General features: G+C 37.4%; 1 protein-coding gene across 13 annotated transcripts in view; it reads right to left on the bottom strand.

Annotated features, from left to right (window-relative positions):
• CHL1 (cell adhesion molecule L1 like) overlaps positions 1–24,391 on the bottom strand; it is a 1,311,467-nt gene that overhangs the window by 310,375 nt on the left and 976,701 nt on the right. For all 13 annotated transcript variants that reach the window (XM_044077996.1, XM_044078002.1, XM_044078005.1 and 10 more), the window contains one exon: positions 23,482–23,686. In XM_044077996.1, coding sequence (XP_043933931.1) covers positions 23,482–23,686 — 205 coding nt within the window. The remainder of the gene's footprint in view (positions 1–23,481; positions 23,687–24,391) is intronic.

The following is a 24,391-nucleotide window of genomic DNA, read 5'->3' as shown; positions in this document are numbered from 1 at the left end:
GGATCTTTGCTCCCCTTACACATAGGAAATCATTGTTTCTTCACAGTAAACAGCCTTTGATTTGTTATTATATAATACCTAAGTTATCAGAAGGCAAGTTACTGTTATGTACTTTACGTGGTATATTTTTGCTCCACTTATGTTTTGGTGAATACATAGTTTCCTCACAGTAAATTTGGTGTTTGCAATGGTGCAGTCTTTCATTTTATTTCTTTAGTAAAATGGCAATGATTATGAGGAATAGTTTTTAACCTAGGATGTTGTTAATGATTTACAGAAAGGGAGGGTCATAAGCTAATGTTTACCAATCCCAAGAAACACACAACTCTTCATGAGAGATTTGGAACCTGGAGTGGAGTCAGTGCATAGAAAGTGTAGTACCTTCAACAAGAAAATAATTACAGGCAAATAAAGATGAAAACACTGCATAAGGACACGGAATACATGGGCAGGAGGAACAGACAATGAAACCTGTTTCTTGTATGTATCTTTCTTTTAGTTCACATGCAATATTTTCCATTCCTATCCATTCATTTCAAAATGTGTAGAAGGATAGATCACTAATGGGTTCATGTCAGTTGATTAATATAACTTAAAAGGGATGCCAACAAATAGTAGATCTCCAGAACCAGTGCCTGGTAGGGCTGGATCCTGAGAGAGAAAGTGGAGGTGAAAAAACATTGAAATCATTACTTATTGGGATTAGTCAGCTCCAAAATGGTATCTTAAGTATAAGAAAAATGTTTTTGATTTTTGATATCTTTTTCTGTCTGTGTTTATCAAACGTGCTGATGGAAGAAAACCTTTGTTCAAAGGGAAAAAGAACAAATGTCATAGGAAAGTGTTAGGAGCAGGTAGTACATTGTCTGGAAATTAGCTAAATCCAGATACAGATTTGCTGAATCCAGGACTGTTTGTAGGCTTCTGAGCCCCTCAAGCCTTTCTGTGTTGGAGGGAAGCCTTCTAGCTTATCAGTGGGAGTGGTAAGCACTAGGTAGCCTACTTATCACAATAGGAGTGGTTTCTGGCCCAAAAATTGTAATATTGGCCGTTTGGGCAGTCTTTCTGTCTTTTTCAACTTTCTGATTTAAAAGTCTGTGTGTGTGCTTTTTCCCACCTTTCCTGTAAGTAGTCTAGTCCAGATACAGATTTGCTGTATCCAGGACTGTTTGTAAGCTTCTGAGCCGTGCCAAAGTCTGCCCTTCAATTTTTCCTAGTGCTAGTTCTCTCCTCTCCTGCACTTTTACTAGCTTATTAGTCTAGCACTTTACCAGACTTCTTGTAGCAATTATTGTAGCACACAAAAGTGCTACCAGCACTAAACGTTCTACAAGGAAACAGCTCCCATACTTATTATTAATGCCCACCCCTCCAGGCATGTCTAAAGGTCAGTTCCTAACCTGGTGAACTTGGGCATCCTAAGGCAATGTAGCATCTGCCTCATGTACACTGACAACCTTCTACCCTTAACTCCCAACACTCAGACTTGCGAGAGATGCACTTATATATCCAAATTGGAAGCCACACACTCTCCAGCCAAGACTGGAATAGCTGGTCAACAGGAAAAGGTCAACACTTGCACCACACCACATGGAACACATAGCCCTCCAGAACACACACCAGCACTGCCTTCACATAAAAACACAAACCACACACCCACCTTCAAGGAGGCTCACAATAAAAATCTACCCAAACCGCAGATACCTCCAAGGCAAAAATGCACTCGACCACCACAACACAGCACTAATCACAAGACACATAACTCTCCTTAACAGTGTGCCACTCAACCAAAGCCCCTAAGGTAAAACAGCATGACCAACAGACTAGTCATAGTTGACTTGATAGTGAGGCACACTGATGTTCCACTCACTAGGTTGAATGAGAAGAAAGTAACAGTCAGCTGCCTGTCAGGTGCCCGGATCCAGCACTCTGTCGTTGTACATGTGGGTGTGAATTACCTGAAATGTACCTCTCTGGGCTACATGAAAAGAGACATGGAGGAGCTCTCAGATTATGCAGCCCAGGCATGTATGGCTCTACCCCTTAGCAGCATCCTACCATCACCCAGAATGATACCACAGTACAAGTAGAAAATGATTGATCTCAGCAATTGGCTAAGTTTCTGGTGTCATTCTAAGAGGATCCAGCTTCTATCTTCCTGGGATGACATGACTGACAGACCTCGATGCTTTGCTGGAGATGGCCTGCATCTGTCATCCCTAGGCTTCCTGATACTGGCCAATGCTCTTGCCACCCCATAGTGCCTTTTTTAGGCAGTGTTCCAAAGTCCAAATTACTACCATAACAGCTACAAATAAATGCAATCTGATGGTCATGCTGCTCAGCGCTAGAAGTCTAAATCTCAAAATGTGCTCACTCGAAGCACTCCTTAAAATGGAGAACATTGACATTTGTGCTGTAAAATAGACCTGGTTCAAGGCAGCAGAAAGCACCCCTGTACTACTAGGCTATAACTCATTCCACACCTTTCGGCCCCAGAACTTGGACCGACACTCCAAAGGTGGTGGTGTTTCCATATTCATAAAGGTGCAACAAACATTGGGTAAGACAATGTTTCAGGTTGTAGCCTGCTATAGGTCCCCAAACATGTCCCAAAACCCACACTCCACATTCCTAGGCACCCTGGAGATTATTAGGGTCCAACCTAACACTCTCATACTGGATGACTTCAACTACCCCTCCATTAACCAATACACTTGCCCAACATTTCCTGAAATTTATTAATTCCAGTGCCCTGGACCAGCTCATTCTTACCCCCACTAGAGGTAGCAACATTCTTGACTTGGTCATTACTAACATGTGCGACCGTTGCTCTACACCAATAGTCAACTCGTCCCTGGTTAAATCCGACCACAAACTAATCAACTTGGAAATCCACATCCCCCCTGCAAAGGTAACCACCATGAAAAACTTCCCCAAAGCTAACTTTGCATGCCTAAAAACAGAGGTGGCTAACTTCACAGCACCCATGCAAATGGAGAATAGTTGCATGACCGCTGAATCATACACCAATGCACTGTACAAACACATACACAAATGCATGGATCTCGCTGTACCCAATAGTACCAAGAAGCTCTACTCCAAAAAAGGAAGCCAATATGGTAGTCCCCTGCCTTAAACAAACTCTACAACAGAAGGAGGAAACTGATGCGGAATAAAGTGAAGTCACAAGACTAGGAAAAACTCCCTTATCAGCTTCAACAAAAAGTTGAGATACCTCATCAAATCCTCTAAAGATAGCTATGAAAACAGAATTGCAGCAGATAGTAAAGACAAACACAAGGCCTTCTATAGTTATGTAAAGAATCTCCATGGCAATACCCAGATTTGCTTTGAGCTACTGCACAATGATACCGCCTATACCGAGCCAACAGATATTGCCAATATACTAGCCGATAGATTCAGTGCCAACTTTACCCCTGCCCCCCACAGGACCAATCACAATACAAGTAGATTGCCAGGCACCTAGTATTACTGCTGCACAGGTTAAAACAGAACTGTCCAAGGCCAAGAATACAGCTCCTATGAAACCTGACAATATACCTGGCTGTGTTCTACATGAACTACAGAGTGAACTGGCATGTCACTTGTGTGCCTTGTTCAATCACAACCTCACCTCAGGCTTTGCCCCTATTGAATGGTGCACTGCTACAGTCATCCCTCTCAGCAAAGGAGGAGTGACTACAGACATTGGAAACTATCGCCCCATTAGCCTGACAAGTCTGATATGCAATGCCATGGAACGCATCATCAAAGACCTAATAAACAAGGATATAGGGAATCTCCAAACTCTAGATCCCACATAGTTTGGCTTTGTGAAGAGTAGATCATGCCTACTCAACCTGTCTGACTTCTTTGAGTCAGTCACCATAGCTGTGGATGAAGGTAAGGTGGTTCATACAGCCTACCTTGATCTGGCCAAGGCCTTTGATACCATTCCCTACTCAGGAATCACAGAAAAACTCACTAAGCTAGGCTTCAAACCCTATATCACTAGATGGGTTGTAAACTGGCTCACAGATAGAACCCACAGTGTGAAAGCAGCTGACTCAAAGTCAGACTGCTGACCAGTCACAAGTGGAGTCCCACAGGGTTTGGTCCTGGGTCCTCTCCTGTTTGGTATCTACTTCTCTGAAGTTCAGGCCAACATGAAGGGACTCTGGCTGACAAAGTTTGCAGATGATTGTAAGTTGGAGCTATTATTAACTCCCCAAGTAATGTTGACATCCTACAGAAAGGCCTCACTGAGACCAACACTTGGTGTCAGAACCATGGCCTTAAGCTCAGTGACATAGTATGTGTCATCATCTCCTTTGGGAAGAACCTGGTTCCCATGAATTACCACATCAATGGTAGTCCACTGAACACAGAAGGTGTTATAAGAGATCTAGGAACACAGGTTGACAGCAACCTCTCTTTTGACCACCACCTTGCCACTGTGGTCAGAAAGCCCTTCAATGTGACACATCTCTTTACTAAGGGTTTTCCATCCAGGAAGAAAGAGGACATTGTCTCCCTCTACTCTTCCCTCATTAGGCCAATCATTGAGTACAATGCCCCATTTGGCTTGTACCTCATTAGACACCTGCAACAACTGGAGAGGCCACACAACTGCTTCACAAAGAGGATCCTAGGCCTTAAACACTTGTTCTATATGAACAGAATAAAAAAACTCCAACTATTCTCTGTCTCATATCACCTACTTAGAGGCGATCTCTGCTTGACTTACTAAGCCATGTCTGACCCAGCTCTATTAGAAGTGCTACATCTAAAGAAATCCCAATGCCTCTGCAACACTCGCTCCAGAGACCTCAACCTCATTACCACAATCAACAGAACATGCTGAAGGGACAGGCTCATATCCCAGAGACTGCCCATGCTATGGAATAGACTTCCCATTCATGTCAAACAGAGCACCTCACTGGCCCTCCATGAGAAATCTTGACGAGTGGATGGTAAAAAGAAAATTTACCCCAGGATCACTCCAGTGGCTCTACTCAACAGAGGCACAGGGAACTAAAGTTGAATGGCATGATGCCAGGGAAATCCTATGGGCTAGGCTTGTAAACACTCCAGGGCCACTAACCTAGTACACACCTATGAACCTATGAACTTAAAGGTGACCTTATATACTCCAAAGGTTTTTTTACCTCTTAAATCACTTGTATATATGAAATTTAAAACATACATTATTGAGATTGTCATGTATATCAATATAAACTGAAACCATATGCATCTTATCTTAGTCTTTATGAATTATAGATGCTTGACTCACTGACTTACATACTGGGTATATATTAAATACTAATAAGAGGTAGATTCAGACATCTTAACATTACTCCTGAATATTTAACAATGTTTTTAGTATGTTCTCTGTAATATTATGTTTAATTGGTTACTTAAAGAATTATTTGTTTCATTTCACTCTTATTTAATGCTTTGTTACAATGATATTTCAGTAGCTTATATATGGGATGCTCTTAAATCATATTTATATGGGAGAATAACAAATTGGTACTCAAAAAGAAAACAATGGATCAAAGACTTAAAAGATATACAAGAAAAAAATTGACAAACTAAAGTTAAAACATCAAAATAATAATAATACTCATTCACATAAAATAAATGAATTACAAAGCACATATCCAGAAATATTAAACCATAAAGTCAAAATCTATTTAGTAAATATGAAACTAATAAGTCATTCCACTAACCCTAAATCTTTACGTAAAATAGCTTCAAGAACTAAAATGATAATAAACTCAAATCATATAAAAGAGATATATAGTAAGGATAAAAAAAAAACAGTTACAACTATAGAAGATATACTCAAAGAGTTCAGATCATATTTTCAAAAAGTCAGTCAAGATAAATCTATTAGGGACTCCCAAGAGGTAATCAAAATATTTATTAACAAATATACTAAAAATAGGTTAATGGAAAAACAACTAGAAATAATTATTAATACTATTTCTAAGTCTGAGCTTACTAGCCACGTATCCCAATTAAAACTGAATAAAGCATCTGACAATGATGGCATAATACCGGAACTTGCACTTCACCATCTAATTCACCCCTACACCACCACCAGAGCATTAAGATCTGGTAATCTGAACCTCATAAATGTCATCAAGCATAAAAATGATGCTGGAAAATGTCTCTTTGCCAGCACTATTGCCAAAATCTGGAATTTACTCCCAACCCAGTTAACTTCTACCTCCTATTCCAATTTAAAAAACTGCTCAAAACCCACTATTTAAATAACTGTCTTTGCTCATGCTACTCTCCAGGTTAATCTATGCCACTGCACTGTTATATGGATTCTGCTAAGGATCAACTTTTTGTCCTTATCCCTCTCTCCCATAGTATAATTATTTATCCAATGATAAGTCCTTCACAGCAGTGTTCAACTTGTTCAACCAATGTCATGTTCTGAAGGAACTAATAAAAAAAGGCAACTATCTAATGTTCATTTTTGTATGATTTACTATAGAAATGATGTTCATTTAAAAATTGTTAGTCTTTGTTCATGCACACTTGTCTGTATTCTTAATATGTATGATCATACATCTCTGGTTTTATTCTCTCTTATGTACTGCACTATTATTTGCAACTCTCAAATGTTCAGTTTTGTAGGATTTACTATAGATATGACTTAAATTAGAATTTGTTAATCTTTGCATATGCATGCTTGTCTGTATTCATAAAATACATGCTCATATGTCTTTGGTTTTATTTTCTCTTATGAACTACTGTTATTTGGAACTTTTCTCCCTGGGCCTCTTCTGAAAATGGACCTGTATCCAGTCGGACTTTTCCTGGTAAACAAATGTAAAATAAATAAATAAACTGATGCCTAAAAAGGCTTTAGATATTCTACTTTGCACCTTTCAATTAGCTAAAAGTTTAACAATAACACCTTGTTCATGGAAGTACACTCTTATCTCCACAATCTTAAAATCTGATAAGGACCCAACAGAGTGTATATCTTATAGAGCAATTTCATTGTTAAATGTTGATTATAAATTATTTATGTGCATTATTGCAAATAGAATTCAAAACTTTTTACCATATCCTATCAATAATGATCAGACTGGGTTCATAAGAAACAGGAATACTTTTGACAACATTAAAATATTCTTATCCATCATTGATTATACTAATAATATAAAGGAGCAATTCATAGGTTCATAGGTTCATAGGTTCATACTAGGCTATCACCCCTTTAGTATGGGGAACTATACCCATTATTTTGCTGTGCCTCTGTCAAGCAGTGACACTGAGGTAATCCATCTCCCATCCATTGGTCAAGATTTCTCTTGAACAAGGCCAGTGCTCTGCCTCACATGTACCGGGATTTTGTTCCACAGCATAGGAGTCTTTGGGTGATGAATCTATCCCTCCAGCGGTTTAAGTCTCTGATGGATCTAGATTTTTGAGGTGAAGCATATTCATCAAATCTGGGGGTTTGATGGCCTTGTATGTTTTAGCAAAGGCCCTCTGAGCAAGCAAGCGTTTACTGAATAGAGCTGGAGTTCTTTCAGTCGGGCAGCATAGGACAGATTTTGAGACCCTTTATCCTTTTGGTGAGGAACTTTGTGGCCTCTCCAGCTGCTGCAAGTGTCGGGTCAGATACATCCCTAATGGGGCATTATACTCAATCATTGGTCTGATGAGTGATGAGTTTGATCTAGATGAGAATCCCTTCATGATAAGGTGGGCAATGTAGAAGGTCTTCCTAACTACTTTAGCTACATGGGTGTCGAATGACAGACTACTATCAACCTGGGTCCCCAGGTCCCTGATAACTTCTTCTGTGCTCAGTGGATTACCACCTATTTGGCTAGGGGTAACCTTGTTTTTCCCAAAGGGTATGACTATGCATTTTTGGCATTTAACGCTCTGGCACCAGTTATCCGCTTCTGTGAGACCCTTCTGAAGGATATCTGTGTCAGATGTGTTTTCCAGTTTGCAGTCATCTGCAAACTTTGTCAGCCATAACCCTCCTGTGTTTGCTTGTACTGAAAAGTAGATGCCAAACAAGAGTGGGCCCAGGACTGACCCTGTGGGACACCACTTGTGACAGGCTTTGAGTCTGACATGGCACCAGCAACTCTGACCCTGTGGGTTCTGTCACTCAGCCAGTTTGCAACCCATCTTGTGATGTATGGGTTAACATTTAAGCTGATGAGTTTTTCAATGATACCCGAGTGGGGTATTGTATCAAGGCCTTAGCCAGATCGAGGTAGGCTGTATGGACTGCCTTCAATGGCTTTGGTGACTGTTTCGAAGAAGTCAACCAAGTTTAAAAGGCATGATCTGCCTTTGACAAAGCCAAACTGGGTTGGATCCAAAGTCTGCAAATTCCCTATGTCTTTATTTATGAGGTCCATTATGATCCTCTCCATGGCTTTGCAGATAAGGCTTGTCAAGCTAAGTGTTAGTAAGCCTAGATATTAACTGTGCCTTTGATACTGTTAGTTGGGATTGTCTTCTTCTGGTTTTAAATGAATGTAATTTTCCTATGAATTTTCAGCAACTGATTAACAACTTATATGAAAAGTCATTAGCCTACATAAAAATTGTGTCATATCTGTCAGAATCAACACCCATAAATAAGGGTGCAAAAAAGGATGTCCCCTATCTCCATTATTGTTTACCTTAGTAATGGAAATTTTTGCGAACTACATTAGAGAAAATCTTGATATTGAAGAAATAAATTTTGGACAAAATTTGTCTTTCAAATTTGGTGACAATATCGTAATAACATTAAGTGATGATACAAATTCCTTTTCTAATCTTTTTAAAGAAATTACAGTTCATATTGGGCATTAAATTCAATGAAAATAAGACAACAATTTTGTGTATCAATTCTTGCGGGGACAATATCTCAGATAACTATTCCAAATATCTAGTTAAGGATGATAAAATAAAATATTTAGGAATAACTTTATCCAAGAATATTAAAGACACACTCAATATAAATTATGGTGAAAATTTAGAAAAGATTAAGGTCCTTATGACTAAATAGAATGCATTTTATTTTACAATGGGTGAGAGATTACTAATTATAAAAATGATAATATTACCCAAAATATTATATATTAATTATTAATAATATATAATCAACATTTAACAATGAAATTGCTCTGTAAGATATACACTAATTCTGCATTCTCAATTATGGTTGGGAGGGTGCCCTAATGGTTAAGGTATTTGCCTTACAAACACAAGGTGCAGGGTTTGAATCTCACAAGGGATAATTGGCTAGGCTTAAAATGGCAGACATATGAACAATATATGAACAATATGAGCAATATAATACAATCCTTAGCTTCTCCTATTCCTAAACAATATATAAAATATTTCAGTACTATAATATTCAAATTTCTTTGGCACCCTAAAAACCCTAGGCTGGCACTCAAACATCATCTCAGTTTATGGTCCAATGGGGGAATAAACCTACCTGACATAGAATTATATTCTAGTTCAGCTATGATTAAAACAATAATTCTATGGATAAATAAAAATGATTCTGTTAAATGGAAAGATGTTCCAGAGTTGATACTCATAAAAAATAATTTATTAAATTTCAATTGCTATAATAAAATTTATAATAATAGTTTCCTTTGGTTGTTAAAATATCATATACTTAATCATCAAAAATTATCAGTAAATTCAACCTATATATTTATGACATTAACTAACTTTAAAAATTTAGTATATGAGGCCCCAGAATACTCAGCTTGGCTGTTTCTCATCTTTCTATTAGCATATACTCAAAATAATGTTATTACTTTTAATACATTTGTAATGAATAATTTTAAAGACAATCAATTAATATTTTGGTCCCAATTAATAAAAAAAAATGCACTCACTAGATTATATTCTAGGTAAATTTAACTTAAATCTAGATTGATGGCTTCATATACAAAACTGTAGAGACTCCTTAGAGAAAAGATTATCTCCGGTGCATTCTTCATTTAAAATGGAGATTCCTAAACTAATTGAATATCTGATAACATTAGCTTATCATAATAAACCAGAGAAAGGTAGCCTTTCTAGAATTTATAGAATTGAAAAAGGTAAGATGCATTTTTTACGATGATAAATATTGGGAATACTTTGTAACTATTAATGACAATTATGCAAATGATAGTGAGAAAAAAATGATTCTAACATCATCAATTCAAACCTTAACTTCTTTAATATAGAGCTTATACTCCTGGAAGTTTCTACATACAGCATTTTTCACACCTCACAAAATACAGTTGATCTTCAAAAAAAAAAAACTTGGAGATGTGGATTAGATATTATTGATGATTGGCAACACATGTTTTATGAGTGTAACATAATCAAACATTTTTGGAACAATGTTATTTTTTACAGGCTCTATTTAGTGATAAATTTAACTTAAACAAATCATTAATTATTTTTAATGCACCAGTGCCTACTTGTATTAAAATTGTTGATCACCCTCTTCTTTGGATAATTCTTACAATGGCAAGAAATGTGATAAAAATTGTAAGACAACTAATACACCACCTTTGAAAGAATTCTTTAACATTGCAACTGCAGCTTGTCATATGGAAATTTAAACCATCAAACAAACAAACACTAGAATTACTTCTTCTTTAAATTCATGGATGAAACTAAACAGACTGTTGAATAAATGGACACTATTTCAGTTTTGATATATATATATATTTACTTAATACACTCTATGTTTTCATAAAGTTTTAGTGGATATCTTGTACATAGTTAGTTATTTTTTTGTTTTATTCTTTATGGTTATTTGTTGATAATTGTGTTTTTTTGTGTGTGCAAATGCAATTTCTATATAATTATCTATGTAATAATTTTGTCACAATCGAATTTTGTAAAAATAATTATTAAAAAAAAAGAAACAAATGCATGGGGGCTTAAGTGATGGTTCTTAACATTAGGCTTGGTGAAGCAGGTAAATGGTGGGTGCTACTGGTGAAAAGAGAAACTAAGAAATTAAGAATTAGAATACGTATTGAGGCCCATAAGAATTATGCGCATATCTGAGGGGCCAAGGATAGTATAATATGTTTACTATACTCATCCTTGTCTCTTCAGATAATATCAGCTTTGGCCACCAAACTACTAAGTTCTGTCACATCATTAACTGGTTTCTTTATGTTATGTAATTATTTGCTATATTAAGTTTCATCAATTTATTTGTAATCTTTTTCAGCCTGTATCCTGGCTGTAGCTGATAAGTGTCTGCTTTTGTATCACTTTATGAGGAAATAGGTTCCCGACTGAAGAAACTCCAGCTGTACTCGGTTGCATACCACTTACTCAGAGGTGATCTCTGTCTGACATACAAGGCCATGTCCAACCCAGAATTGATGCACATGCTCCACCTAAAAAAAAAAAACAAATCCCCAAGAGCCACACACTCTAGGGATCTAAACCTCACCACAATGATAAATAGGATGTGCTGGAGGGATAGATTCCTGTCCCAGAGAATCCCTATGCTTTGGAGCAGGATTCCAATCTACATTATGCAGAGCCACTCACTAGCACTCTTCAAGAGAAACCTTGACGAATGGATGGGAAACCAAAAATTTACCCCAGGGATCACTGCAGTGGCTCTGCTGGACAGAGGCACAGGGAACTAATGGCTCTGCTGGACTGAGGTGCAGGGAACTAATCTAAGGGGGTGGTGAAAGCCAACACATTATGGCTAGGCTTATAGATGCCCTCGGGCAGATAGCCTAGTACTTACCTATGAGCCTATGAACTAGTAGAGAAGTCACCTTGTGGACCAGCACTGGTCTCCTGTCCTCATAGGGATTTGGACATAGGAATAACAAAAATGAACCTATTTATCTGGTTAAGAAGGAAGCAAATAAAATATGTTAGCATATCAGTTCAGCTAAAGTGTACAGGGCTACTGAACCAGATATTCTGGTTTGGAAAAGAGGGAAGTGTTGGTGCATTTATGACAGACAACCTTCCTTGATTCTCTTGCACTACTGCAATGGGTTTATGTCACTTAATCAAAATACATATTCATCAAATATGTATTAATTGAAGAATAAACAGTGAAAATCATTTCTGGGAACCTCTGACTTTTTTCCAGAGTTAGGGCCCACTCGCCCACTTGCAATTCAGAACACACACTGCACTAAATGAAACCCACCCAAGTGGGGCTTTGCTACCCACACCCCCCAATGTGGGTGGCTGCACCCCCCAGTTATATATACCAACTCTGAGATTGCACTACAGTGGGAAAAAGGGCAAATTTGTGATGATGGCTAAGTGCTCCCTAACCCTGGGAAAAAGGCCAAGGTTTGCTGCAATGATTTTTGCTGTTTAGTGTTCGATGAATACATATTCAAATAATACAAATTTCAATTAAATGATATAGACCCTTACTGCAATACAAACAGTTACACAATCTCTCAAACTAAGGGTTTGACTCCACATCAACATATAAATAAAATATAGTGGAGGGAGAGCTATGCTATCTAATGTTTACTTAGTCTAGGGAACAAATTGCCTTTACAAGTAAACAGAGTGACAATCCCACGTCCTTCAAGATGAGTTCTGATGATTTGATGGATGTCTACAAACTTATTCCTGGTCTAATCTGTTGGTCATTTTGTAATGGGAGATGTATTATGAAGGTAGTTATTGAGAAGGTGTAAATTGTTTCTAGGCTCACATTCCTTATAATTCTTATGGCAAAAGGAGGCGACTGTTTTTCTAAAGTTTCTCTAACCTCACTTTACAACCTTCTGAAGTTGCCATGTGGCCATAGTAACAGTTATCTTTAAAATATTTCAGTTTTTGACCAGATAAGCAAACAGTTATGGAAAGTATGATGCACAGCAATGTAAGCCCAAGTCTGCTGGTGGCTTCCTGCCTACCATTCATATACAGTGAAACTACCATGAGATGTAAATGAGCTGGTGTCATGTAAGTGGTACCTTTTGTACTTGACAATGCAAAGAAATCCTCAAAACATATGAAAAAGAAACATTCTTTCTTGGATAGGTGTGCAAGGTGCACCATAAATGTTGAATGGGTATAATGGAGAAGGATTTAAGAAGGATGACATGAGGAATCTGGCAGAGAATGCCATATTGAAACAAGGACTACAGTGTTATAAGATCCTCTGCAGAAATCAGCTATTTGTGATCCATACATAGGCACTCAGTGAAATCATACAGATGATTAAACAAGACAGGGTATCAAACTCTGACCCGGATATTCATGGAAAAAATTATCCAGTGTTCATGGTTACAAGCCATGTCAACTAGTATTTTATTAGGGCCTTACTTCCCTGTACTCCTTAATTTCATGCTCACTCTTGAAATCACTGCAATGAGAGTTTCAGTAACAAATGACATTTCAGCCTTATATGTGGTAAAAGATTTTAGAGCTTTATGAAAATAGTCTTATCTATTGCCATGAGAAAGATGACATTAGAATAAAACTTTACTAGTATGGAGCTGAATGTGCACGCTTTTTACCCAGTATGTCTTAGTGGATAAGATGAAATGGTGAGATTTGTAAGACGTGGAGATCTGCATTTCCAATTACATAATTCCAGTCTTTCAAAAATAGACTGAAAGCATTGAATAAAGGGACAAATGTACATGAGTAGGCATTCTACAAAGATAAACAAACATAAATAACAGGAAATAAATCTAAAAAGCAAACTCACCATTATTAATAGGCTTTAAAACTACTTAAAATGACAATCAGAAGACTGCTGAGGATACTGACATAAATCACAATATAAAGTATTAAATGATTTTTTTAATGAATGCAACAGTCTAAAGCCAATATAGTTAAATGCATGGAAAACGTACCTCTCAAATGTCCAGATTTTTGCAGAATGTCCAGATTTTTGATCTGTTCCTCATTAACTTTTTGATTTTCTAGTAAATCACTGAGATGATCTGATGACTGAAGTTACTAAATAATTATATACATTTGTGTTTCAGACTTTAAATCCTTCAGAAAAATGCATACTAAGAGAAATCCTGTTATTCTAGCAACTTTCCAAGTTTATAAGAGCAATATTTAAAATCCATCCCTAGTTTTGGGCCTTTGTCCTCTCATTCTGTTAGGCTTTTTCCAGATGTTTTGCGCTAAGAGTTTGAAAGGTATGATGGAAAAAGAACAGGAAACTATACACAGAACAGAAATATTTGGGTGTGCAAGAATTATAAAAGGGAAATAAAAATAAAAACTGGCATAGGTTTCTGAAGCAGATTCTGTTTCTGGTACTGAAAGTTTAATCAACATTTTACCTGTAAATTCTATTTACTTGCAGAAGGAAAAAACACAGGAGTCACCTGAATAAGTCTGATGTGGTTGATCCTGCTATTTTTTGCTGCCTTTATGAGTATTGCAATGTAGGCAGATTGTCTTTCTTCTACTTTTATGACTGCAGTTGGGAAAAATCCAGGGCATTACAGCAGTACAGTATTAATTAATCTGAAACCCAAATTCCAGGCTGGAGAAGTGCAGTACGTGAAATGGAGTATTTATTTCTTTTTGTGCTGGTATGGTGTTCATTACATTTGATGCCAAATATTCAGGAAACAAGAGTTTAGGCACTTCTCTTACATTGTCAAAAATGTCACAAGTGGCATAGAATATGATAGTCCTTTCGGTGAATAAGATAAGAACAAGGCCCGTTCAGCATGATGTCAAACACTTTCCAGTGATAGCACATGTGGTGTAGGGAGATAAAGCTTTAACTACATCCCACATAACAAAAAGTAGGTTAGTAGCTTGAGAGCTGAAGTAGCCAGGTGTGGTAGAATGAGAGCGAGTGTCTGATGTCACCTTCTCTTTCTTGTGAGGTGGGTGGTAGTCTAACTCTGTTCAGTATCAGAACTTATTGGAGAGAAAGGTGCATGTTATACAGCAGATCAGTCAGGACATGAGCTTAGCTCTGCAATGTCATGTTCATTTGAAAGTCTTGACGGTGCATGCTAAGGAAAGAGCATGTCAGAAGGGGAAGAAGGCATTGCAGACTCTCACATATGTGAATACACATTAGCTGCTGAGGAGGAGGGATGGGACAAAAAAACAAAAAACTCTGATGGCTGTCTGGATTGTGCCTTTCTGCAATTATGTGTCATTCAACATGGGAATGAACAGTCTGTTTTAGTGAAGGAGGTCTTGTGATTGGCAGGCAGTCGGGGGGCAAAAATATATTTAAAAAAAATTGACGTTGCACAAACCAAACCATATATTGCATTTAGTGCAAATGCCTTAACATCAGGTCTACTTCACCCTCTCAAAGGCCGACAATATCAAAGCTGATATTGTCGGCACCAAAATGTCGAAAGCGAAAGTCATCGCACTTGTAAATGGAAATCTCTGTAAGGGGAGATTTCCATTCACTGCAATGTAGTGCGATCTCAGAGTTGGTATATTTAAGTAGCGGGCGGAGTGGGGGTGCAGGGGGGGGTCGTGTTTTGGGTGGGGTTTTTTTGTGTGTGTTCGATGTTTGGGGGTTTCGACATTTTCGTGTTGATTATTACGCTGTCAACAGTTTGAGTTTTCGACAGTGTAATATAAACGCTTAACATCCAACATAAAACATGGCACTATAAAAAGTACATCTGTGACAAATAAGCTTGTTCAAAAAGTGATATTTGAAAGATTAAGACTATAATTCTCACTTAAGAAAAGACAACTATTTAAAACTAGTCATCTTTTCTGATGTACCTTTGAGCTTCTGGCCAATGTGGGTACTCATGGCTGACCCTTGATGACACTGTTCAATGTACAGGCAGTAGAAACTGTCTCTCTTCTTTTAACTAACATTCCAAGTATACTGCAAGAATTGTTCTGAGCACTTTTGCTGCAGAAATGTGTTTTATTGCCAATAGAATTAACAGTGCTATGCTATCTGAAACATTAAAAAAGGGTGTTTTGTAGTGGACTGTCCCCCAAGAACCCCACTTTCTATTTATACTTCTTTTGAGTCTGCAAAAAACATTAAGATAAGGGAACATTTGACCAAAAAAATACCATTTGTTTTGTCCTAGTCACACAACCTCAGGAGATGACTATAGCACATGCAACAAAGCCACATTTGACATACTACAACTCTGAGTGTATGAAAATATGACTAAATATTTATGACGTTAAATGTCAACAAAAGAAGTAACTAACTGTGGTGTTCCCCTGATAAAACCCTTGTGCAACTGCTGCTCTATGTAGCGTTGTGAAGAAGTGAAACTTACATAGGGTCCCAAGAAGTATAGTGTCACTGTCCTCAGTTTGTGAATATAATGACAGTTTGTTGGAAGGAACGGCGGAATTTGTGGTCCTTTCAGCAAAGAACATTTCATTGAGTTAAATTATTGCCCATTGTGAGAGATGAAAGAGCTTAACAAGGTATAAACTGCACAGCTTCATAGTAATAAAAATCTGAAAGTGAAGTCGCTTGTGGTACTAACTGAGTAAATTGGGTGGGAATGTAATTTCTTTTTTACTTATTTAGTAACTTATTTATTTAATTGCTTAGTTATTTATTTCTTACAACTGTCCATTTTCTGGGCAAGTCAGGACCCCTGTGTAGTTAGCTGACTTGCTCAGAGTTACATAACAGGCAAATGGATATTAAGGAAATGAATAATGGTAATACATGCAGCAACACATTACCAGCTCATAACCTTAGTCCTCTGTACTGCCAGACAATGTCATGGAGACTGCTGGCTTGTTGGCAGAATGACAGTCATACTAGGCAAGTAGTCACACAACACTACCTTATCAATCTTCTAACTACTGCTAGCTTGTATGTGTAGCAGTACAGTTCCTTAAGCTGGCCGGTAAGGGAGTTATGTAACGGACTACTTGATGGAGATATGGGATGCAAGGAACTGACTGCCAGTATCTATAATGGGGCTGTGAAACTGTAATAAATTAAAAAAATAAGTACAAAGGGAGGTGTTATATATACGAGGTTGACTTTTAGCTCAGACTTCAGATTACTGGTATTGCAAATACAGAAAAGAGATTATACCAAATGAAAGTGGATTTGGGTAGCGTAAGTACATAACTTCTGTTACTAAGCTTGTATCTATAGGCTGAGACAGAGAAAAGAATGAAACTAACGGCAAGAACTATATAATATTAATGAATGTTTTAGCCTATGAACCCCTTCCACTTCCTCACCATGATCAGTCATTACCCCCTCTTGGCTCACTCTTTCCTCACAACGCTGGCATTCCACAACACAGAGACAAGGAGGTAATAGGTAAGGATCGTTACTGTCATTCAAAATGAGTATAAGATTGTTTGTATGCTTGTGACAACCTCTTCTGCTGTATGCAGAATACAGCAGAATAATTGCAACACTGGAATCGACATGAGTATTCACTTTGGAGCACCCATGGTTCCATATGGAATACACAAAATCGATATGAGTACTCACTTTGGAGCACCCATGGTTCCATATGGAATGCACGTAGTCTCCTTGCTGGATACAAACAGTCCTGCCTCTATATTTGCAAGTTTTGCAACCTTGAGCATTCTCATAGTGTCGTTTTAGCAATGGGATTCCAAAAGACTCTCCCTCAAGATGGAGGGATCAGAATCAATTTCAATAACTTAGTAACATTCTTTCCTGACTGGCTGGCTCCTCCATCCCCAGGGCCATTAGCAAGAACTGTATCATCTGAGGTATAGTCAGAGCCAAAGTCTCTGAATTAGAGCATTTACATCTTAGTAAAAACTACACAAAGGGAAGTAGGCACCTTTTCTTTAATACAAGTCTATTTTCAAAAGCAGGGGAAGGGAAATTTAATATCACACAGAACTACTATGAAAGAAAAGACATAAATAATAAATGGATGAGGAAGAATAAGGTGGCAGTTCAGTATAGGTCAAAATGCAAACCAAATTAGGGCAGATTTTGAAAATGTTACTGTCATCTATATAAACATCAGCTGCAGTATAAAGAAGGACTAACAGGGAACATTAATGGTCATTGTAAGGTTTTGAACTGGAGATTATGAACAATAAGCATATCAATGTCATACTAAGCTATATTTTGACTATTTGTAAATATGAAAAAAAAACAGCTAAATAAATATTGTGTGATAAAAAAAGAGTAATTTGTGGGTGTGCTCTCAAGTCAGAATAGGACTTGTATATCTTTGGTCTATATTATATTCGCGAACGCTTAGGTTGTCGAATAAAACATGATCAACACCTATTCAGCGAATGCACAAGTCAGCAAAAGCTCACAGCACAGAAAAACACATCGCCGAATACTTTTACTTGGCCAACACCATTCCACCCACTAACGAAAACAAAACACACTTCCCACTACACTGCTCGCTACATTCTACCCACCCAAACAAAATAAATAAAACACATACATACACTAACCTAAACCCTACTTCTAAACCTAAACTAACCCTTACATACATTACTTTCTATGCACTTACCTTAACTTGCACCCTAACACTAAGGTCCGTAACTATCGCACACTTACCTTAATAAGCTATACCCAAACAAAACAAATAATCCACACACATACACTTAACCAAACCCTCCTTCTAACCCTTACATACATTACTATCTATGCATTTACCTTAACTCGCACCCTAACCCTAAGGCCCGTAACTATCGCACAGTTACCTTACGGAGCTACACCGCAGGAGGGCCGACTATGCCGAATCGTGATTTTGAATTTCGCAGTTTCCAGCATTCGATGTACTCGCTGTTCGCTCATTAGGTGTCAATCATGCCATATTCAACAACCTAAGCATTCGCAAATATAATATAGACCCTATATCTTGAGACATGAAGAACAAACAATATAATACATGTGACAGAGCTCATAATGTATGTAACATGGAGGGGCTTGCATGAACCATAAGACTACAGGAAATATTTATATTTGGCTCTAGTCTGACTGATTGTCATTGATGACGACAGGTTCCTACAGCACAGTCTCACTGAAAGTTATTAAAGAACCTGTCATCTTGCCAGTATTCTTGCAGGAGTGCTGCACACACAGAATAATCCTGGTGTGGGACATCTGCCCTCATAACTTTCTATCTTTATATATCAGACCTCTGATATTGCACTAAAATTGGAAAAAAGGTAAGTGTTGGGAGAATTCTAAGATGGCTGCTCACTAATAAGCAGTTTAATTTCTTCTCTCCAAGTGTGAAAAAAGAAACTGAAAAACAAAAGCCAGTAATATTGACAACTTGAGCAAAATTCAGTTGCTGGCTAGTCAGTGCACTGTCTGGATGCCAGCAAAGGTAATCAACCAGAAAAGGTGAGGAGAATACAACTGCCTGGGAAGAATCCTGCAGCTGTTTAAAAAAAAAAAAAAACAGTTCCAGCTCCAGCTCTGGTAGAAGAGATGGCTTCCAGTAATTAGGAAATACTAAGTCAAATATGCTCGGTGACGATTAAAATAATGAAGGGGTATATCAACTCAAATAAAAGAAAAAAAGGCTGGAAAAATGATAGAAGCTTTAAACAACTATTCAGATGAACAGATTAAATTGCAAAAATCAGAGGTCAAAGTGAAGAAAAAGTTGTCTGAGTATAAAACTGCTTAAGAAGAGCTGTTTCAAAAATGGGAACAATTAGAGGACAGATCATACAGAGAAAACCCGAGATTTTCTGCTGTACCAGAGGCACTGAAAGGAACAGACTGTATTAATTTTACAAAAGCACAAATAAGTAACTGGACTGTTATTTCAGTACAGGATTTGTTAATGGAAAGGGAACTGTGTGTGCATGTTTCAAACCTGGGCCAAGAGAAAGCAGCCAAGACCTATATTATAAAAATGCAATTATACCAGCAGAAAGCATTGTTCCTGCCAAAAGTGTGGCAGAAAGGCAAAATATGAAAAACTGGTGACAGAAGAGTGTTTGCAGAAAATTATTATTCACTGTACACCAGGTAGAATAGAAGCATATTTATCCCAGCAATCCAGGAATGCCGAGAGGCAATTGAGATTCACTATGTTGTATCCAGCTGTCTTCAGAATTTTTTTTCCTAAAGGATCAAATATATTTTTTGATGCAGAACAGGCTAAGAGGGATTACAACAGTTTGTCCAAAACTAGGTATGCCATCAAACTGGGTGGTGTGGGGGGCATAACCCCCACCTTGTTTGTTTTATATTCTATTTTATCAAAAACATCAAAACAATGCATTTTAAACAATAGACGTGCATAGTTACAACACCAATGACTAACTCTCCAGAAGACAATATGTACTCAAACTAAGTGGGGGGGGCCACAGCTCCAAATGTGAGGGGCTGTGCCCACCTCCCCCCTAACGTTATATAATAACTCCAGGATCACGCTGCAGTGGGGAAAAGGGCATATGCCTTGTACTTGCCTTACAGTACTCTACACAGTGCCATATATACTAAGTTCAGTTCAGTGAAATGAGATTCAGTGAAATGAGTTTTCAGTCATTTGAATTTTCAGTGAAGTGGTCGGGGTGAAATGAAATTCAGTGATATGAGATTCAACAAAAACAAAGCAGACCCATATATATATATATATATATATATATATATATATATATATATATATATATATATATATATATATATATATATATACATATATATATGTGTATATATATATATATATATATATATATATATATGCATACATATTTAAAGATGCAAGAATATGCTACAAAAGCTAGTTCAAAAAGCAGCTTACAATGTCAAAGCATGGAATTATGCTTAGAGCTTTATGGATATGATGCAGCCATAATGACTGAGATGACATGCTACAAGGGATAACAACATTTCATGATATAGAGCAGTATGAAGGCATTAGAAGAGACACTAGAGAATGGTTACAGGAAAGGATACCATGGGGAGAAGACACAGAAAAGTTGAGAGAGGCATACAGAAGGAGGAGGAGTAGAAAGCTGAAGAAGCGTGGCACAGATGCAAAGAGAAGAAGGATGTTGGGTGAATGACATGCAGTAAGAAAGGAGGGTGACAAGATGATATAAGGAAGGATGAAACAGGGCTACAGGGGTGTGAGGGATTTTCAGGGTTCATTTAAATATATCAATACACTCCATCTAATGGCTGTAAGCTGCATTAGGCTGTGTACCTCTAATCTGCCTTCTGTCTGTATGTCTACTGAATTTGCAAATCTGTAAAATGTACATTTGTACTGCTTCACATTTGAATTTGTAAGTTGCAGTGCCTGTGCACCCTATTTTGACTGGCTGTAAAGTGTCACCTAGCCATCCCACTTACCTAGTTAACAAAATGCAATAAAATAAATAAGTGCAAAAATAAAGTTGTTCCACTGTGTTTTTTTCCTGTTTGTTTGTTTACTAAGGTTGATTCCTGGGTAGTGCACTGCTCACCATGAACTCACAGAAGGCATAGCTTGGGTGGGCCTACTCACAAAACGATATATAAGCAAATGTAAAAACACAGTATAACAAAGGAAAAGGAAACACTTACAAAGTAAACATTAAAAAATACAAGGCTGCATGACTATGTAGCAAAGTTATCTGTAAACTATATCAGTTATCAGTTATAATTTACATCTTGAAATGGAAAGTATACTATTAAACAGTATTTCAAACATCCACCAGAAATGAGAAGGGATAAAGTAAGGATTTACATTATGCATTCTGGAACATCTTATTAAAACAATACTTTCTCATGTTTCCATCCACCTCATCTAAGATTGTCATTTTGTATTCATGCATTTAAAAATGCTGCATGGTTTGATTTTTGATTCTCCTATGATAGTTGAAAATATTTTTCATATACTTGTTTACTTCCATTCGTCAAGTCTAAGCATGCTATGCACTTCAGATTTCTTTTTACATGGCTTCTGGTTGTTTGCCTTTTCAGCTTTTCCTGGTTAGGGGTCGCCACAGTGGAACTCTGGTCCACTAATGATTGGCAGTTGTGGTGCCAAGTTGCCATCCCGACACCCAACCTTCAGCGAAGGCACGCCCATTCACACATGTCTTTCGGAGGCCACTTGACTGCAGGGAGGACATGCAGACTCCACACAGAAGACACTCCAGCCGAGAATCGAACAGGAGAACCTCTTGCTGTGAGGTAACAACACTACCGCTGTACCACCTACAGATCTTAAATATCTTTTGTCCTCCAATTAGCTTCTGTTATTATGTCTATGCCATTACCCACTTAAATCTCTTAAGAGTGCACACAGTTTCACAACCCTCTTTTCTGTTTTCCTGCATCAGGCTTACACTTAGATCATTCCTTATGGAAGTATTCAGTTTCTTTTTTAGATTGTAAAAATCAGATATTATTTCTCCAATCTCCATAGACAAATTTTGCCTCTTTATCTCCTGACTACCAGCCATTAACCAATTAATCCCAAATCATTCATTTCCATTCAGTGACTATATTATTACTGACGTATGTGACAGATCAGTGACGTGCTATCATCCAGGTATGAATGGATGTTGTTTGGCCCTAGCCATATGCAGACAATCAGCCTTCACCTGTAGTTATATTTTCTGAAGAAAGACTTGGCCAGCCCTCCTGATTATCCCAGCTGTCAGCTCTACAGTATTTCTGTCTGAGTTGTCTGCCATTCCTTTGTTCTATTAATCCCCTATGCAAAGAACCTGAAGTGAAGCCATCATCCTCATGGACTGTAAAGCTTTTCTAAATATGTCCTTTATCCCAGTACCTTGTGCTTGACATGGTGCATTTGCATTAGTTCAATGGCTTACTATGCCATCTTATAACAAATGCATGCCACCGTGAACATGCAGTAGACATGAGGGCTACCGTCTTTGGCACTTGTGCAGTATTTTCTGTAGAACTGACCCATGTTATGCCTCACTGGAATCATTCTTTCATCAGAATTATGTTAATTACTATAATATGCTGCATTAATTTGCCAGACTACTATTTTACCCATAATGCCACCCTAGGAATCGGTCCAAGTCTATCTAACTTACTAATTAATGCTTAGTGTGCAAAAGTATCTAATACCTATATGAAATCTCAGTAGGCCATGCCATGCCCATTACATAACTCTGATTTAATACCCTCAGAACATAGAATTCAACCTATTATTATTTTTATCTAGCACCAGTACTTAGTCGGTGAGTAATGTTGCAAGTTGTTCTGTTTCTCAATCGATTCTAAATTTTTTTAAATAGTTTCTTCAATAATAATCCCACAATTTTCTCTAGCAAAGGAGGTTATATTGACAAGATGATGGATTCCATCTATCATCTCCTTCTCAATCTTATGCACAGGAAACACCTTTACTTTACAGATCACTACGACATTACCCTTCCCAAATTTTACACTAAGACAGCTAGTTCATATGGATAGCAGTTTTCAGTCTTGCTTTTATTTTTGAAACATTGCTCACAGATTTCAGATTCAACACTCATTAAAAAAACAGTACATGAAAAATTATTATTCATATTTCTTACCACCCTCAGGTGTGCTGAATGTAACTGGCTGACTTTCTGGTCCAGATCCTCTTCCATTAAGTATCATTATTGTTAGAAAATATTCACTGAATGGGTCAAGGCCAGGGACCATTCCATGGTTTCTGTCTCCCTCAAATGTTAAGAAGTATTTGTCAGAATGGCTTCTTTTTCCATCATGTGAATGTTGTACTTTCCAGTAGGTGATCTGTAAAATTAAATTGTGAGTTCTTGGTTAAGTTATACATAAAATATGACATAAGTCAGTAAAGTATTCTGAAGTAAAGCATTGAAATGTTCATAAAGGTATATGTAAGCTTACTATGATGCCCTAAACTACAACTTCATTGGCACTTAGAATCATAAACAAAAACAAGACCCAGTATTCTGAAACACCTAGTCCTGTCAACCATAATGGCAATGTCTGATGTGGATAATACATGGGGTAGATTAGTGACATTTGCTTGTGTAGAAACTTTGCTAGACTTCTGAATTTTTATTTATTTTACCAGGTCATCAGCAAAGGAATAGTTTTGTTGTCAAAAATTAAACTCTACCAAAGCAGGTTGTGTAATTTTGCCAAAAGCAAGAATTATGTCACCTCTCTCTTTCTCAGTTTTTCTGTTTGCCTCTCTTTATATAATTATATATACACAAGCGCAAAGTACAGGCTATCTTTAAAATCAGTTGTCCCAATGTAGGGGATGTTCTACAAGCACTGCTGTTTGTACAGTTTTAGCAGTTCCCTCACATATGAAATTTGATATGTATTTTGTAAATCCCATTAAACACTGAAACCAGGACATAAGAGAACAAAGGTGTATTCAGATTCTATCAACTAAAATATTAGGCCACGTGGCTTTGCAGTTTCCATTATAAAACAAACAGTATCTTCATAACTGTTCAGTCCAAT

This window comes from Protopterus annectens, chromosome 7.part0, assembly GCF_019279795.1.
Source record: "Protopterus annectens isolate FY-2018-M chromosome 7.part0, PAN1.0, whole genome shotgun sequence".
Classification (NCBI taxonomy): domain Eukaryota; kingdom Metazoa; phylum Chordata; order Ceratodontiformes; family Protopteridae; genus Protopterus; species Protopterus annectens.
Note: the sequence above shows the minus strand (reverse complement) of the source record. Positions and strands in the feature narration are given on the sequence as shown.